This window comes from Crinia signifera, chromosome 8 (assembly GCF_055691185.1).
Source record: "Crinia signifera chromosome 8, ASM5569118v1, whole genome shotgun sequence".
NCBI lineage: Eukaryota > Metazoa > Chordata > Amphibia > Anura > Myobatrachidae > Crinia > Crinia signifera.
In genome coordinates this window covers 143771270-143790928 of record NC_139224.1, presented here as the reverse complement: position 1 = coordinate 143790928, position 19659 = coordinate 143771270, and the positions used below count along the sequence as shown (strand labels likewise).

The following is a 19659-nucleotide window of genomic DNA, read 5'->3' as shown; positions in this document are numbered from 1 at the left end:
GACATACCTCTCATGTCTTGGGTAGGACAGGATTTCTTTAAAGACGTGCAGACATATGTCCCTCCTGCATTTCAGTATATGTAAATTAATGTAAATTAGGTGTGTGTGCAAATATGTCATCATACACTATTGCTGCAGTTGCGTCAAACAGCACGACAGATCACATGAGACTCTGCTGGCATAGAGCTTCTTTTTTGGCCAAAAATGCATTTTAGGTGGTTGGTCGATCCTTATTTCCAACAGTCAAAAATATTGTCCAATTCGGGCATCAATCTCAGACTGCCTGAAACATTCAGAAATTACATGGACACGTGTATTTTGTCGAAAACTGGCGAATATTCTACAATCTAGCAGCCATTTTGGAGCTGACTTTTTATAAAAGTTGAATTTGCAAGGGGGAAAGACAGGTGACAATGGCCAAGATTGAATAGGTAGTGTTCCCGCTAGGCTGTTTTAGCGTGGCGCTGCGCCCTGCCCGATTTTTAAAGGGCAAAATTTGCCCTGCCCGTCTCACAGCGCCCCGCTAAAACAGCCTCACGGGGAAGCCCAGCGTCGCCGTTGACGGCGATGCCTGGCGCTTCCCCGGCAGCACAGTGGATTCGGAGGGGCCGGGCCCGCCCCCTTTGGTTACTGTGGCAGCCGGGCCCGCCCCCTTTGATGACAATGGCAGCCCAAGTACGCCTCTCATTACGGCGGCGGCCCGGGCACGCCCTCTTCATGAAGTCGGTGGCCCGGGCACGCCCCTTTCATGACGTCGGCGGCCCGGGCACGCCCCCAGCTGTGACGTCAGCGTGCCTGGTCCGCCCCCAGCACCCTGCCCAGTGTCACTCCTAGAGTGAACACTAAATAGGTGTGTGGCGATATAGCCAACTGTTGGAAATATCGACACACATTGAGTAACCCCCTTAGTTGCAATGCAATGTGCATCGGGAGGCAGCAACTTACCTGTAGATCTGTGATTGACTGTGTTTGGTAAATGAATTGGTAAATTAATACCGCTTTCACACTGCCAAAACGTTTTAAAAAACAGTATTTTTAAACAGTATTTAAAACGGGTCTGAGCCTTCACATTGCAGTAGATTACCATTTAATACCGTTTAAGTACCATTCACATCAGTCAACCCGTTTAAACCCCTGAACACGTTTTAAGGCAGAATGCAGGGGACAGCCTAGCACAGGTCCGGAATCTGTTGTTTTTACTAAATACCGTTTCAGAGCCATTCTCACTGCATAAAAAACGTCTCTGAAACATGTAGGACTCCGCTTTTTAAACATTTTGAAATACCGGTTATCTTTAACCGGTAAATCAACTGCAGCCTTAAACGTTTCGAAATGGGAAAAAAACGGCAATATACCGTTTAACAAGTGCAGTGTGAAAGGGGTATCAGTTTTATGATGCGGTTGGCCTAGCTTTATTCCATACCAAGTTCCACTGTGCTTCACATGCAGACTCAGAACGTAAGTGTGTATGCACACACACATGTATATATTTACATTCATGTCCTGATGACGGAGGATTATCATTAAAGAAGCTCCGAAACGTTGGCAAACACTCCATTTGTGCGTGTCTTCTTGATCCAATCCAAGGGGCACGCCCCAGAAAGTGACTGTACATTTACATTCAAGTATATATTATACATACACAAATATATATTTATAGTGTTTGTGTATATAGAATATTATAACAGGAAAAAAAATGAAAGTTTGCAATCTCTTTACATGCAATAAATAATGTGCCTGGAGAAATTTGACTCATTGCACACTGGCACGAAGGGGGTTACTTTCCTGCACAAGCGCTGCACCACCCACCATCCCTAGTTGCCAAGCAACTCCATGTCTCATTCGTTTAGTCTATATGGTATCAAAGAATGGCAACCAACTCTCTAAGTCCTGCTCACTTCTTTTTTTTGGTACTTATGTAGTAACTGGGCTGCCGATTTTGAAATCGGGTCCATCGCATCGCATCGCACCCGACCAAATCGCATGCGATGCGATGCGATGCGATGCGATGGACCCGATTTTTCCATAGGATTCAATGTTAAAATGGACTGAGTCCATTTTAACATGGAATTCAATGGGAAAAAGGGGTCCTTTTCATACCCCTACTATCCAAGTGGGCATGGAGTTGGATATAAACCTGTGGCGAGCGTAGCGAGCCACCGAGCCCGAAGCGTGGCGAGCGTAGCGAGCCCCGCGAGGGGACACAGAATACCGTCCCCTCGCGGGGCTCGCTTCGCTCGCCACGCTTCGGGCTCGGTGGCTCGCTACGCTCGCCACAGGTTTATATCCAACTCCATGCCCACTTGGATAGTAGGGGTATGAAAAGGACCCCTTTTTCCCATTGAATTTCATGTTAAAATGGACTCAGTCCATTTTAACATTGAATCCTATGGAAAAATCGGGTCATCGCATCGCATCACATCTGATTGTATGCCTTAACTTAAGGCATACAATCAAAAAATCGGCAGCCCAGATACTACATAAGTACCTTTTTTTTTTATTAAATTAGAGGGTCGGGACAGCTAATAGAGCTTTTAGTGAACAGGCGATCATCCATGGCCCCCCTATTTGACTGAAAACTCACCTTATCAATACCAGAGACAAACGATGAACAGCCTTGCTCGCAAATTGTGAACCGTGACACTAACCACTGTGCTACGGTGTTGCCTCACTATAATACACTGAGTAAGTGGCGGGAGGATCAAGGGGAAGGAATTAGAAATAAGTGCTATAGCCGGGCAAGAATATTAGTGACAAAAAGAATCCCACTATTGGTCACGTTAGTAAAAGACCAGCAATGCTTTGAAGAGAGCCTATTGCCTGCACCCAGCCAGGTAAATCATAAGGCCAGAGCTGATCCAGTCACCTGAAGAAATAGCAGTAGAAGTTACCAGAGAAGTAGAAAGGCTGAACATTGGCTCCTTACCCAAAACAGCTTTGGCCACTGGGTGTAAATGACTTTAATGCTTAGGGCCAAATGTATCAAGCTTCAAAAGTGATAAAATGGAGAGTGATAAACAGCCAGCCAATCAGCTCCTACCTGCTAGGTCACAGACTGGGTTTGAAAAATGACAGGTAGGAGCTGGTTGGTTTTTTATCACTCTCCACTTTATCACTTTTGAAACTTGATACATCTGGACTTCTTTCGATAAGCAATAAATGTATTTATTTTTACCACCGTTATACGGCCGTTTGAGTATTAGAGCAAAGCATTGCCATACAAATGGCAGACCTATAGCAATAGGCCTTTAGTGGTCGACCTAAGGTATGTCAACCTTTATACGGTCAACCCTATGACCCATAGCCCTTCTCAGAGGCCTGCTATGTTTGCCTCTGCATTGTACAAGTGTCTCTGCCAAACAATAGAGGAAGCTCTGATTGGGTGAAATGCATTGGCCACACCCCTTGCAGGTAGTGGGCGGGTATACAAACTACTGCTAATTATGGGGAGGGGATGGATCATTGCATAGACGCCAACTAGGGCAACGTGCATGAAGGTCGTCATGATAGAAAGAAAATTATAAATACATACTATGGTGTGCGCCTCCCGATACAAGTGACTGTGGGAGGCGCCGCGCCACACCACAGTGTGTGTTTTATTTCTATCAATTCCCCACTGGAGGCATAGAGGATTGCCTCATATTAACACAAACCTGTGGAACGGCAGACACCATTTGTGCGCACCTTGCTGATTTTAATTTCACTTGCATATGAAGATCGTCATGACTTACAGTCGACATGCAGGAAGGTCAACATGACTGAATGTCGACATGTGTTAGGTTGACACGACATGGGTCATTAGGTCAACACAAGCATTATGTCAACATGCGGAAGGTCGACAGTCAAAAGATCGAAATGGAGTTTTTCACTTTTTATGCCCGAATGTCGACACTGAAATGTAGTACCACGTGCGCATGCTTCGGGCATGGAGCCTCACTACACTCGGTACACTATTTTATTCTCCCGCCACGCCCTAGTGGATGGTAGGGCATGAAATACCGCCTGTCGGCACATGTCGGCTCTAAATAGTGAGAAGCCCCATGTTGACCTTTTGACTGTCGACCTTTCCCATGTCAATCGACCTAACCCATGTTGACCTTCAATCATGTTGACCTAATGCTTGTAGACCTACCGACCATATCCCTATGGGGATTTAAGATTTTATTGATGTATTTATGATGTACATGTAGACAAAGCGGTATTACAACAATATCGTTTGTAAAATCATCTAGTGTGTACTGTATACCCCGTATCAATAATAATGCACGTTTCCGCCGGTCGTGAACGATGTACGTCACTGTCTGTACATGCAGCTCAATTTTGGCTATATCGGCACCAACTGCATGTCCAGAACAGGGACAAGATGATGTCACTATATCATTCAGTGTGTATATTGTTTGCCCGGGCATTCAAGGGAAAACACTCATGGAGCAGCAGCTATTGTAATCCCAGATCTTCAGTTTTCACTACGGTTATCTTTTGTCCTGGATCTCTGGGGAGTTAAAGGGACAGCGCTAACAGTATTGTCCATAGAGCATATTGTCTATTGTATGCTGGGTACACACTGGGCAATTCCTGCAGCTGACGGTATCATTAATTGTAACGGTGGTGCCGCGGGAGAATGAGAATTTTCAGGAGACTGATATCGGTCAGTGGCACCACCTGTCCCCCATTCCATACATGCAGTTGCTGACGATATTGTCATCTTGAGCTGCAAGTACAGACCACAGGCATCTTTAAGGATACGGACCATGCACGCTGGACGGTATGCATGAGATATCGTAATCGTTAATATCCATATGGTCAAGATCATTAACAGTATATAGCCCAGTGTGTGCCCAGCATAAGCTTTGGAGAGATAAAGTACCAATCAGCTCTAGCTGCCATGTTACAGGCTGCGTTTGTAGTTTCTCCCTCCAGAGCTTAAGGTGTTGTGTGCGTTCTAGATCGCATCTAGTTCAAATTGCCTGCGATACGCTACAACAGCGAGGATTCAAACTAGATGCGATCTAGTACAAAGAGTACCACACGTCATCATTTTTTGGCTTGGGAAAAAACACAGGAGGTTTTTTTTATGGTTTCTTTTTTTATTTTAAACAGGCGGAATTTCAAAGGCCCACCATCCACTAGGGCGTGGAGGGAGAACAGAATAGTGTACCTAAAGCATGGGAAGTACAACGAGCCATGCGAGAGGATGCGGTACACTGATACTGTGTCCATGTTGACTTACGTCGACATTTTGCGATAAAAAAAACCTTGAAAAATTCATGTCAACATTTTGAATGTCGACCTTCCCATTGTCGACATAATACTTTTGTCGTCCTCCCGTACCTATCTAGCTATTTCTTGTGTTGACCTAAACCCTATTGACCTTTATTGGTCGACCTTAATACTGTTGACCCTATGACCCATACGCCTGCTTCGTTTGCCTCTGCATTGTACAAGTGTTTATGGTAAACTAGAGAGGAAGCTCTGATTGGGTGAGACGCATTGGTCACGCCCCTTGCATAATCAAAGATGCTGACCAGTACTCATCAGCATCTTTAATAAATAAGGACTGAACCATTTATTTATACAGAGCACTAACACGCCGAGGCCCCATAGCTCTGTAGTTGAATGACCATGACCCCAGTTAGGCATGCTAGCAGGGGGCTTAATGATTTGTTTCACCGCTACTTGCCTGCCATGGCTTTGGCTTACTTATAGTAATTGTCATACTGTGCACAGTGCTCTAGTATTGTATATATTTTAGATTTATTTAATTTGGCTTTACATTTTTGTGACTGTTTTTATTGTGATTTCATTTAATAAATAAAAAATATCTTATCCACAAAAATGATGTTTGGTTTGGCTCACTCTATACTGAGCAGCGTTGGGAAAACATCTTCTATTAACCCTAAAATATTGTATGATGTACAGATGTGTGCCTTTATATTGTTGCCTGCGATGTAGTTGTGGTGCGGTGCTTCTGCTGCCTGTTTAGAGAGAGTGTTGGCACAGGCTAATAACCAGGGGAAGCTGGAGCTAACAATAGTTGTCAATGGAGAAAGGGAGGATGCGGGAGGCTACGCTACAGTGCAATAAGGACACAGCGACACTGTACTAGTCTTCATTCTAGCACCCTGCATCTTCCAAAACCCTTGCAGTTCCTCTTCCCTGCTTGGGCAGCTTCTAGCACAGTATGGTCTGTATTTAGCACAGATACGCAGACAAGAGCTCTGAGAGAGAGAGAGAGAGAGAGAGAGAGAGAGAGAGAGAGAGCCCAGGCAGGGAAGAGGAACTGCATGGGTTTTGAAAGATGCAGGGTGCTAGAATGAACACTAATGTAATGGTGTGTACACACGGTCAGATGTGCCTTCAGATACTATCCACAATCCGATCAGATCGGATCGTGGTAGTATCTGAAGGCACATCCGATTTGCATACAATCTTGACTATATAGTGCAGATCTGCACTATATAGTCAAGGCAGACAAGACTTTCTGCCTTGCGATACGTAAACACGCATCGGGATCGGGATCTGAAGGGTTAAAACCCTTGCGATCTGCATCCGATTCCGATCTGATGTTGACTATATTGTAAACATCGGAAGGCAAAAAGTACCGTGTGTACACACCATAACTAAGCAGACACTAGGTACAACCCCATCCCTAGTGATATTCCTATTTGTCCACTAATGGTCGACATTGACTAAGTCATCACCTTAAAAGGCTCAACATACCTTAGAGTTGACACGGCCAAACAGTCGACATAAGCTTAGTGTCGACATTACATTTTTATTATTTGTGGGTGTCTATGTAATCGTACGTCGACATGGACACTCTATATATGTACCACGTTTGCTCACAAATGATATAAGCGTTTTGGCTATGTCTTCCTGTATTTCCAGTGTTATCAGGTACCAGCAGCTTTCCATACAGATTTAGACTCTGCTGCACACCAATATAAACAGTTTTGTCACAATGCATTGCAACTAAGGTGCATATATACACATAAAGACACAAATTCTCATGCTGCAAGACATACTAAGGCTAGGGGTAAGGACATTTCTGCAGGTCCCTCTTGTGCCGCCTTAACAGCTCTGATCCGTTGAGGCATGGACTTTACAAGACCCCTGTGGTATCTGGCACAAAGATGTTAGCAGAAGAATCTGTAATGGTGTGTGTACACGGTCGACAGCCATGCTATGCAATCCCGATCGAGACGCACACCAAGCCAAAAGACATGCATGCAATTTTGACTATATAGTACAGATCTGTACTATATAGTCAATCAGTGTCGTAAGTTCATCCAAGTTGACCGGAGGCAAGATAAGTATTGGTGCCCCCCCAAATAGCTCAATCAGTAAGGTGTCTGTCTCCAGTAAGGTCATGGGATCTAATACAGGGTGTGACACTTGCAAAAATGATGTTAGAAGGAGGAGTCAGCCACATTAGCAATATCAACTGTTTTCAATTAACTGATTCAAACTTGATGGGGATGAGAGGTGCCCCCTTGGGAGCAGGAGCCCGGCGGCAGATGACTCCATTGCCTCCCAGAGTTCTGCCTCTGTAGTCAATGCAGCCCTGCCTATTTGTGCTGTACGGAAGGGAGCATTGGGATCGCAAGGTTAAAAAAAACCCAGTGCAATCAACATGCGATATAGACTATATAGTCAAAATTGTAGGCTAAATTGTACCATGTGTACACACCATTAGTCCTGTAACTTTGCTCAGACGATACTGCTCCGAATTGTTTTTTTTCCAGCACATCCCACAGATGCTCAATCAGACTGAGATTTGAGGAATTTAGAAGCCAAGTCAACACTTTGAACTCCATCATGTTCCTCGAACCATTCTAGAACACTTTTTTTGCAGTGTGGCAGCATTATGAGGCAAGAGGCCACTGCCTTCAGGAAGTACACCGGACACGAAGGGTGCAAGGTTTAGGTAGGTGGTTCCTGTCAAAGTAACACCTGCATGGTTTCCCACCAGAATATTGCATGCAGCATCGCACTGCCCCCCCCCCTTCTTCTATTACTCCATGGTCCATTTCTGATGCTCACGTGCTGATTGTATGTGCTTCTGTACTTGTCCTACACAGCTCCATATGCAGCAAGCTTTTATCACAGGCCTCATTCACTACTTCAGCAATTTGTGCTACAGAAGCTCTTTTCTGGGATCGGACCTGTTGGGTAAGCCTTAGGTTCCCACTCTCCTCAGTGAGCCGCCGGGTCACTGGTTGCCTGTCCATTTACCACTTTTGTTAGGGACACCCTGGCACAGCAGACAAGACCTACTGTTTTGCTCTGACCCATTCACCTAGCCATCCCAATTTGTCCCTTGTCAAAGTCGCTCAGAACCTTAAGCTTGCCCATTTCTCTTCCAACCAATACATCATTTTCATGAGTGTTCCCTTGCTGCCTAATATATTCCACCCCTTGTCAGGTGCTATTATAACTAGATAAATAAAGTTCACCTCAGTAATGTTAAGGGTGGGTACACCGCAGAACGACCAGCAATTGGGTCAATGACTCCTTGCCCGGCACCATGCCAGATTGTCGGCACATATAAGATGATTTCACTAACGATGGAACCACATCTCATTCCATCCTTCATTACACTGTACAGCGCCACCTACCCCTTGTTTGATTGACCATGCAGCATAAGGCCCCCATACAACAGAACGAGATTGTACCCAAGCGGACAATCTCAAGGGGTTCTCCGACAGATTGTATGCACATGATGTGCACACGATCGTACAATGCGCGGTCCCGCAGGTCAAATGGTTGATCCTCCAATCAGTCGTGATTAACATGCGTTTTTAAGCACATGCAATCGGGCGTTCTACGGCTTATACGACTGGTGTCAGTTTTCAGGCAGTTTAGGAGCATACAATCGATTGTGAGACAACCGGTCGTATACAGCCTTTGGATTGTACGAAGGATTATGTGCACATTGTGAGTACAAAAACCACCAATTCATGAGTTTGGGACTGCTGGAGAGTTGAAGGGAAATCTGGACACAATCATGATTGTGAGCAGGTCGTTCCGATGTATGGCCAGAAATAACCATTAGATGATTCCACCTTTGACCCAAAGACGAGTGCAATCCTGCATCCACAATTTGATGTTCTGATCCGTTAAGTTGTGCTGATATCACTCCAGTGTATACCCACCCTAAGGCTGATTGGTGTTTGTGTGTGTGTGTGTGTGTGTGTGTGTTTGCTTTTCTTTTACTAGAATATTTATTCAACAGAAGTGAATACTGATGTGTTGCCGTCTAAGTATCCATCTGGCCAGACATAACAGAAAGCGGCATGGAGAGATACATGTGAAAAGATGTCACAAGCTATTATTCTATACAACTCTGCTGTACTAGCTATCCCGAGATGTCTGGCATAAAGATACAGCGCACACATCCAGCTGGAATGATAGGTAAATGAGGACACATCTGCCTGTGCATGTATTATTATTAGTGGCATCTGCAGTATAAAGTTGTATCAGTGAAAATAAACGGTACTTGTGAGTTATCCGGACGCCCGATTTCTAAATCGGGTCGGATCGGGCACATCGCATCGCATCGCATGCGACCATCGGATGCGATGCGATGCGATGCGATGCGATGCGCCGATTTTTCCATAGGAATCAATGTTAAAATGGACTGAGTCCATTTTAACATGGAATTCAATGGGAAAAAGGGGTCCTTTTCATACCCCTACTATCCAAGTGGGCATGGAGTTGGATATAAACCTGTGGCGAGCGTAGCGAGCCACCGAGCCCGAAGCGTGGCGAGCGTAGCGAGCCCCGCGAGGGGACACGGAATACCGTCCCCTCGCGGGGCTCGCTTCGCTCGCCACGCTTCGGGCTCGGTGGCTCGCTACGCTCGCCACAGGTTTATATCCAACTCCATGCCCACTTGGATAGTAGGGGTATGAAAAGGACCCCTTTTTCCATAGGAATCATTTTAACATTGATTCCTATGGAAAAATCGGGTCATCGCATCCGATGGTCGCATGCGATGCGATGCGATGCGATATCGCATCGCATCGCATCTGATTGTATGCCTTAACTTAAGGCATACAATCAAAAAATCGGGCGTCCAGATAACTCACAAGTACCAAATAAACTACTGGCCGGATGAGAATCCTAATTCTCCTACGCACATCAATGCACATTCTATAGGAAGCGATACGCACAGATGTGATGTAATCCATAGCAACTAGACAGATAGGTCTTCAATTTCTTTTTTAAAGTGAGTTAGAAAAAAAAAAAGCTGTCATATTAGTTGCTATGGTTTACAGTATAATGTACATCTGCACACTGCACCACCTTAAGCACAAATGTTATGGAATTACCTAAGGGCATATGCATATGGGGTAATTCAGACCTGATCCCACGGCCGCGAATGTGCAGCGGCCAGTGATCAGGTAGACGCCACTCATGGCAAGCTCAGAGGAGCCAGGGACTTCCTCTGTGGGTACAATAAATACAGGCCGGAGCCACACACCGCGCTACCCTAAAACATTCAGACATGCCTGCGTTTTACCTTCCACTCCCAGCGTAGTTTTCGGCAGGCCTAGCTTTTTTATGAACAATGCTATTAAATGCCCGGTTACCCCCCCCACCCCCCCTTAGATGCCTACTTCCTGTCAATCACCTTGTGAATAGAAAAAGTACCAGGATTTCATCACTGGCCAGAGTCACACACTGCGGCCTATACGCATGCTCAGGTAATCGATAATCGGCCGTGCGATCAGGTCTGAACCAGGCTCATAATTAGGAGACGTATTCCCTCTATTCCACAGCGTGAGACGTTAGCTTACAGTGACAATGGACCTCTAGGCAAAGACCTGGTGATGTGGCCACCATAAGGAGACGGGACATGGGTTGGAGAGAAAGTAGAACGCATTCTCCAATCTTTATATCCTGCATCATCACCAGCAATATTGCTCTGTGCATTCCAGCTCCATCTCTCCATAGAGATCAATGATCTCTATAGGCTGATATCTTTCTCCAGTTGGTAGAAGGTCATTAGGTCAACACATATTAAGTCAACATGCATTGGGTCGACAAGACTTACCTCGACAAAAGCATTAGGTCAACAATGGCAAGGTCGACGTGAGTTTTTCACATTTTTTTTGAGCCGACGTGGTATTTCATGCCCTACCCTCCACTAGGGCATGGAGGGAGAATAGAATAGTGTGCCGAGGGCAGCGAGACACCGTGCCCGAAGCATGGCGAGCACAGCATACCATGCAAGGGGTCACGGTAAACTTTGACAGTGTCCATGTTGATTATGTCAACATTCGGGACCAAAAAAACTTGAAAAAAACTTGTTGACCTTTTCACGGTCGTCCTTGCCATTGTCGACCTAATGCTTGAGTCAACCTTAGAGCTCTGTCGACCTTACCCTTGTCAACCTATTTCAGAAGTCAACCTACTGTAAGCCATGACCTTCAGTTCATCTTTTTAAAATGTAACAGAAGGAGAACGACTTACGTATGCATAGAAAATATATATTTTCTTTATTAGACTAAACATGGCTAACTGTGCTATACTGTACAGCTTACTACCTTCCAGCAGGTAGCTAAATCAATCACATTTTCTCTCTTTTTTTTTTTTAAAGACTGCAATGACAAATCCGTTAGGCGCTTCTGATGCAAATGCCGATACAGGAGCTGACGATCTGATGTGTTAGACATGAAACCAAATTCCCAGTCGGAAAAACATCTTAGGGAATGTGCAAGATAAAAAAAACAAACAAACCCCAAAACATATTTGAAAAGCAAAAAAGGTAGGGGGGGGGGGGGGGGGAGAGCACTGGTGGTTTTAGATGGTGTCTCTTTTTATATTATTTTTAGCTCATCAGTTGCTATAACAATAAAGAAATATCAAAGTTGTTATGGCAACTGCAGTTTTGAAAGCAGTCAAATAAGAAGTGAAGGAGCCTTCTGATGGTTTGAAATGGAACATCTGTGAAACACGAGCGGTAAATGCACAGTTTAGAAGCAGCTGACGGGGAAATGTGCGTGAGGGAGTGCTATATGGGGGGACACCGGGAGATCGAGATTGTTTCTACAGCTTACACAATGGGGGGGGGGGGGAGGTTTCAGGGTCTACGCATAAATGTCCCCAAAATCATTATACAGATGCCGAAATCCCGACTGTTTAACTGCCCAACTGTCTCAAACCCGAACAACAGGGGCTATTCTCCCTTATGGGGGTCCCCCATAGAGGGAGAAGAGAACCTGTGGCAAGAGCAGCAAGCCCGCAAGGGGCTGTTTTGTGCTCCCCCCCCCCCACCCCCCCACCTCGTCCATCCGTCGCAATGCTGGGGGCCGGTATTCCAATGTCGGCATACTGAACATCGCCATCCCGACCAGTGGCAATTCATACCGGACCTCTGCTAATTTCAGTCATTTCTGTGCCGGAGACTCGTACAATGATCAGGATCTGCCATATCACATACTTAAATAAAGAAAATGACACAAATATAGAACAATGGCTTTTATAAAACAGATATTTTCACTCAGAACTTCAGGAAACGCTGTTAATGCATTGAGTCCCTACCCCAAAAATACAAAATACAACAGGGGAAATTTAATAGCATGAGAGATTCAGAAAGTGAGAGTTTTGGTAAGAAATCTCCAGTGTAAATGATTGCCGCTTAAAAAAAAAAAAACTGGATTTTCTGAGGAAGACTGAGGAGGACGGCGGGCGAGACTGAGGACGGCGGGCGGGACTGGGAGCGGTGTGATTGGGACGGGGAGCCCTGTGAACCAAGGTTTATCTGCTTGCTGTGGGAAGACCCCTCTATAAAGGCTGGAAAGATGTGGGATGACACCCAGCCACAAAACCCTGGTTTCCGGAAATGGACAGATTCTTTTCAACCACGAATGAGGGGCCGGCCTTCTTTTCCATTTCGGGGTGGAGCGGGTGCCCAGAGTTCTCACTTTGGCAGCGATGGAAGTCTTCCTTATAACCGCAGGGAGGTGGGGACAGGCCAGCATGCAGCGTGGGAGGAGGGCCGAATACCAACAGAAGAGCCGGTGAATTACCTCTCCAGAAGGGGGCGCCCTCCAGTGAATTACAGGGCAGTAGGTCTCCAAGAGGAAGAAGAGATGCGAGACATGCACTATCGAGAACCGAACATGCTGGGAAATGAGTTTAGGAACCGGTTGGCCCCTGATATGGATTATAGAAAGAAGGAAGCATCCTATGTGGACCACAGAGAGAGGGGAAGACCTGATGTGGATTATAGGCATGAAGAGGAACCAGCCATTGCCTACAGAGAGAGACTTCCACCCCCTTCAATATTTCGGGAGCGGGAAAGTTTGGAATACAGGAAGCGGATGGCTGCGGAGGCGGAGCTCCGGGAGAGAGCAGCGTTAGAACTGGAGCATAGGGATAGGTTGGCTACAGCGATGGATTACAGAGACAGGGAAGTCACCGAATTAGAATATAAGCGGAGATTAAATATCTTGTTAGAACGAAGAGAAAGAGAGACTGCCTTGTTGGAGATGAGAGAGAGGGATGCGGCAGAGATACTGCTGTTAGACAGAGGGTCATCAGACCTAATCAGGGAGCGGGAGGCTGCGGCAATAGCACTCAGGGAGCGGGAGGCTCTGGCACTCAGGGAGAGGGAGGCGGTGGCCATGGCCTTGAGGGAGAGGGAGGTTATGGAAATGCGGGAAAGAATGGCAATGAACTACAGAGAAAGGGCCGGTGCTGGACATTACAGAGAGTCTGCAGACCACAATGTAAGAGCTACAGAGAGTGACGCTAAAAGGATGAAGGAGTCTAATATGGAGACTCACGTGTTAGACCGAGATAGAGGACTAGATTACAGGGAGAGGGTGATCATAGATTACTCCGGCAGTGACAACAGAGCATCGCAGTATAGGGAGAAAGAGACTGCAGGCTTGGATTATATGGGGGTAGAGTACAAAAAAGATGGAGGTCCAGAGGAGGCTGCCGGGTTGGGGTACAGACCAGAAACATTGCTTGCTCAGTACGATAATATGGAGGTTCCGGGGTTCAGCTTCCAAAAATGTACAGACATAGACTACCGCGGTAAAGAGACCGTCAACGCTGATTACCGGGATAATGAAATCAGAGACTCCGACTATCGAGACCGAGTGAATACAGGTTTAGGTTACAGAGACATGGAGTCTGTGGATTCAGATTACCGGGATAAAGAGCAAACAAAGTCATATTACCAGGAAAGGCAGAGTGCCGATTCAGATTACCGCGGAGGTCACCCAGTGGCGGCAGACAGCAAGGATTCACATTCCATGGCATCTGCTCCGACTGAGAGCAAAGTGGCAACCGATTATACTAAAGTGCCAACTTGTGTCCCAGCGCCAAAAGAATCCCCCCCTGTCTTCAAAGAGCCCGTCCCTAAGGCAGTTGATGGCGGAATCCCATTTCTGTCTGCTTTGCCTGATGTAAAATCTGAAGCCCCTCACCAGAATGGTGCGAAGAGCACGGCTACCACAAAGACCGAAGGACAGACCAAGCCTAAAGCATCTAGCTGTCCTGGGAAACTAGACACGGACTTCAGGGAGCCATCAAAACCAGATCCTAAACCTGTTCCCAAAGTGGTGGCAGAGAAGGCGGCGGGGTATACAGACAGCTCCAGCAAGGAGACTTGCCCCAGTGACCAAGATTTACGCCAGAAAGAAAACCTCAGTAAGGAATCCAAAGTATTGAAAGTTGATCAAGACTTCCGATCAGGAGAATACAAGCGACAAAAGGACGAGGACCTCCGAGTGGGAAAGGTGCAAACCCCATCGGATCTCCTTAATCAGAGCGCCTTGCTTTTTGACTTTCTAAAAATGGCAGCTAAGGAACTAAAACAGCAGAGAGAGAAAGTGAGTGTCCGGCAAGAGCCTGGAGGACCATCTGTCCCCCATACATCCGAGACTCCAGCCTCCAATGTGTTGCCTCCTCCAGCCTCCAATGTGTTGCCTCCTCCAGCCTCCAATGTGTTGCCTCCTCCAGCCTCCAATGTGTTGCCTCCTCCAGCCCAGGATACAGCATCTGCCAAGCCCGCTGCACCAGTGAGCGTAGCTCCTGCAGTGAGATTTATAGGTAGTGAGGACACGGATTATAGGAAAATAGAGTTCAATGACGTAGACCTGAGAGGAGACATTGATTTTAGAGTTGGACAACAAGCGAAGGGTTTGGACAAGCGATCGCAGGAGGGACCTCAGCCTGGGAGTAAGGATAAAGACTATAGGAGGGTGGCCATACCTGATGGGGCCACTAGAATAATATGGCTGGATGGACTGCCAACAGGAGCGTCTAGAGAAGAAATCCTGTCCACACTCAGTGGTTCCCACAAGCTGCCCGTTAGTGGTGTGAATCTGATTGGATATATCCCAGGTTACAGCCTCGGCTCTGTCTGCGTGGAGTTTTCCCTCGTGGAAGAGGCCGTCGGATGCATGGAAGCCAACAAGGGGATTGTGCATTTTAAAGGAAAGAAGATCAGCCTAAAATATATTCCCAATTCAGACCGGTGGAACTGTCAGCAGTGTAAGACCATAAATGTGTTGTCTAAAGAGAGGTGCTGGCAGTGCAGTGCTCTGCGGGCAGGATCCGATCACCTGCTCATCAGAGATACCCAGAAGGCTCCCACAACGTCATACAGCTTTTCGTCTCCGCGTGGCAGGAAGCGCAAGGCTAAGCAAAATTCCACTGCCCGCAGCCCAGACAAGTCTAAGGAGAAGACCCCGCCGAGGGAAAGAAGTCCTTTGAGGACCAAAAAAGGCACAAAGCCAGGGCTGTCGGAGAGTGCAACTGTCATCGTTAGGGGAATCGGCTTAAACACATCTGCGCAGAGCTTGGTGAAAGTGCTGAAACCTTACGTGCAGATATCGGCAAGCAATGTCCGCATCATGAGAAACCGCAAAACCGATCGTCGTGGCTTTGGCTTCATAGATCTGAAGAGTCACAAGGAGGCGATACGGCTGACTGTGCTGGTGCGTGAACTGAAACCACCGCTCACGATAGATGGGAAGCCAATCATTGTGGATCTGGCAGTTGGGCGGAAGAAGAACGAACAGCCAGAGCCTCAGATAGAGGGTAAAGGGATTCCAGGAAAGGGCCGGAGGAGGGGCAGACGCCTACGCAGAAAATTCCGGGGTTTGAGAGGAAATGCTGGCAGTGCATATCCACGTTATATATTTAATCCCAAAACTGGCGAGTACACGGACCCTTTGAAAAATGCAAGTGTTGATTCTTCGAAAGCACAGCATGCAAAGGGCCAGCAGCGCCTCCGCTCTCCTGTGAAGGAACCAGTGACACAGACACGAAGAGGCTTCACAGAGGACAAGGAGGATAGTAATGAAAATCCATTTAAAAGGCCGTTACCTCCCAAACTGACAAAGAAGGAAGAGCCAGCACCCGAGCTAAAGGAGAACCCTCTGATCAAGCTGATTGGAGAATATGGCGACAGTGATGAAGAGGAAGAGCAGGAAGAAGTGCTGCTGCCCCCGTTGCGCAGGAAGCCCCCTCCCCCACCTCCTGCCCCAAAGCCGATTCCTAAACCAGTTGCCCCTATCGCCCCTATCGCCAGTAGCGGCAAAGATGATAAATTAACGGATTGGAAGAAAATGGCGTGTCTGCTGTGCCGCCGGCAGTTCTCCTGTAAGGATACGCTAATCCGGCATCAGACGCTGTCATTACTGCACAAGCAAAATTTGGCTCTACATGAGAAGATCAAGAAGTCCCAAAGGGATCTGATGCTACTCCAGCAGAAGGAGATGAAGTGAGACCCAACCCAGAGCAAAGGCTCCTGCTGGTCCGAGAAAAACAGAGTCCTACTGGGAACACAAGAAGAGACTGGTTCTGGCTCGAAACAAGAAGTTGGAATAAGCACCCTGTTCCCTCCCAGTACACCCCTGTACTCCTCCATTTGTTGTATATCCATTACAGATTCTGCGTTGCTGCTACTTGTTTCTTTTCTTTTTTTTAATAAAGACCGTCAAGGGAAAAAAAAAAAAAAAAAAAAAAAAAAAAAAAAAAAAAAAAAAAACTGGAGATATTTTACCAAATCTGACACTTTCTGAATCTCTTATCCTATTAAATTTCACACAACATTTTTATTATTTTTATTGTGTGCAGTATTAAATGTGAACAGTTGTTCTATTAGCAAGATAAAAAAAAATGCACTACTTCCCTAAGCCCAGAACACGCTACACATGATTTTTTTGAGGTCTAGTGTGTACGCTTTAACACAGGACATATGTAGATTGGGTTCTGCGCATGCACAGAAATCATTGAGTTTGCATACAAAACTGAATCAGTCTTTCGTTTGTAAAGGTTTTATTCAGAATCTAAAAAAAAAAAAAGTTGTTCAAAAATAAATAAATCACCCTGATAGCATGTTGTTCTGTAGATACAAGAGTATTATATCCAATAAAGTGCTACTGTACCATACAGTGTTAATGAATAATAATATGCTGATGTGAAATCATCCTGTCTCTGACATTTTTCCGGAAATGGAAGTGTCGCTTTGTTACACAATCCGTAAACAGAGCGAGAGTGAAGTGACAGATCACTATTAACGGTAAATTATCAGATGCACAAAGTAGATGTTCTACCAAACAGATCACAGAACTTCAGATAGTTGACTTTGTATTTACAATTTGCCATGAAATTGAGTGCAAGCAATTGTATCATTAGAAATTAGTCTTCAGGGACCATGTAGAGATAAATTGTGGAGCAGATTCAGTTTGGGAGGGGTGGCGTTATATGGCAGGAGAGCTGCATGGAAGAAAACTATAAGTGTACTTGAGTTGCTGAGGCAGATGTGTTAAGCCTGATAACGTGATAACGTGGAAGGTAACAACGCTCTAGTTGTGTTTGAAAAATGACAGTTAGGAGTGGATTGGCTGGTGCATTATCACCTTCCACTTCATCAAATTATCAGGCTTAATACATCGGACCGGCGGAGTGCGGAATGTGACTATGACACTGCTTATAAGAGGGCGGAGTTATAGGTGGAACAGGAATAGTGCAGTGGTTGTGGGCCAAGCACCACAATTTTTGCATTTTTCGTGTAACGTTAATGGGAAGCTAATGAAGGAATTGACAGAGGGGGCAGCAGATGGAGAAGTGTAGATGAGTCTTGCAGCAGCAATCATGATTAATTGCAGGGCGGACAGCCTCGTCACTGACAGGCCACACAGAAAGAGCCAGCGAAAGTCACAGCAGAAAATGATTAGGGTACAGATGAGGAGCTTGACGATTTCCTGTGTGAGGGAAGGACGCAGCGTGGAGATGTTGTGCAGGTGGAAGCAGCATGACTTGGTAAAGTCTGAAAATGAGGAATAATGTAGAGCGAGGAGCAGAGGATGACACGAACAAATCTGAGAAGCAAGAAGAATGAGAATGCTGAGCATAAACAGAAATGAGAAGTTTGGAAAATAATGGAGAGACTATGGTTAATAAGACTTTTTTATTTATTTATTTTATGTTAAAACAGCCTGCCCAATTAATCAGCAAATGTTTAATGATCAACTTATTTCCCTTAGTGGATCCCTGAGATTCACACACAGAAACAGGTTTTTCCAGTGCTTCTGCAGTAATATAGTTAAAGGACACTATGATGTCCATGCTTGTGACTTCATATTGGCGTGCGCAGGAATATAACCCTCAGCAGCACAGCTGGATGAAGCAGCACCCAGAGCACCAATGAGTGGAGTAGTGAGTAGGCGGCTTTTTTCTTTTTCAGCCTAGAATGATCTCTATGGCCCTATTTGTGATATCTATGGTAAAATGGCTGAAAGTCAAGCAGGGTGTAGAAGTGAATTGAGGTGTCATCTACATATAAGTAATAATGGATTTCAAAACGTAGCTATTAATTTAACGAGAGAGATGGAAAAAAAAAAAAAACAGTGGAATAATCCTCCAGTTACTCAGAGAGAAGGTGGGATTTGGGTTAGAAGGAGTATCAATGCAAAAGTAGTCAGAAGCTTCAAACTTTGGGGGTCATTCTAATATGTGCGGGCAGGGCAGCAGTGGTTTGGGGACTGCGCGTGGTCAATTTTGCGCATGTGCAGGTCCCCTTTGCGAACGACTTTCCCATTCGCAGGGAGCGCCGGGTGTCACCCATGGGTTTTATGGGCGTTCCCCATCAAAAACGCTGGCCATTCCCATGAAAATGCGGGCGGGAGGAAGTGTGCCAGGGGTGGGCGGCTGACCACGTCTGCCGCACTCCCTGGTTTTGTTCCAGCACCAGCAAATAAAATTCAGTCTCCACTGACTTTTATTTGCCAGCCCAGGAGAAATAATTTGATGGCCGGCGACCACTGAATGATTTTTCCCGCAGTGGACACATGCGAGGGGAAACGGCGGCAGGTGGGGTGTGTATTCGGCGGGGTGGGCTCTCTAACACTTGGTAAGCTGCAATGTTTTCATTTTCCTATTACACCAACTAGGGCCAAAGTCACTTGAACTACCTACACATTTCTGATCAGCAGTTGGAATTAGTAAATTCAGGCCAACTATTAGAATCCCAATCATTTCAAGTAATATGAGCCAGAACATCCTTCCACCCCTGACGATGACTTTGTGGAAAAGCCACCAAAAGCAGTAAAATAGGAACCAGGCTTTCCATGCACAGCCCTAGTAACGGTTAAGCTGGGTGTACACTAAGACCACGGATCAGTCATC

General features: G+C 46.0%; 2 protein-coding genes across 4 annotated transcripts in view; one reads left to right on the top strand and one right to left on the bottom strand.

Annotated features, from left to right (window-relative positions):
• Positions 1 to 19659, bottom strand: part of RABGAP1L (RAB GTPase activating protein 1 like) — a 419353-nt gene that overhangs the window by 169932 nt on the left and 229762 nt on the right. The gene's annotated exons all lie outside the window — the stretch shown is intronic.
• LOC146026533 (uncharacterized) lies at positions 12691 to 16976 on the top strand. The gene has a single exon (XM_083157286.1). The coding sequence runs from the start codon at positions 12810 to 12812 to the stop codon at positions 16752 to 16754; it is 3945 nt and encodes a 1314-aa protein (XP_083013412.1). The 5' UTR covers positions 12691 to 12809; the 3' UTR covers positions 16755 to 16976.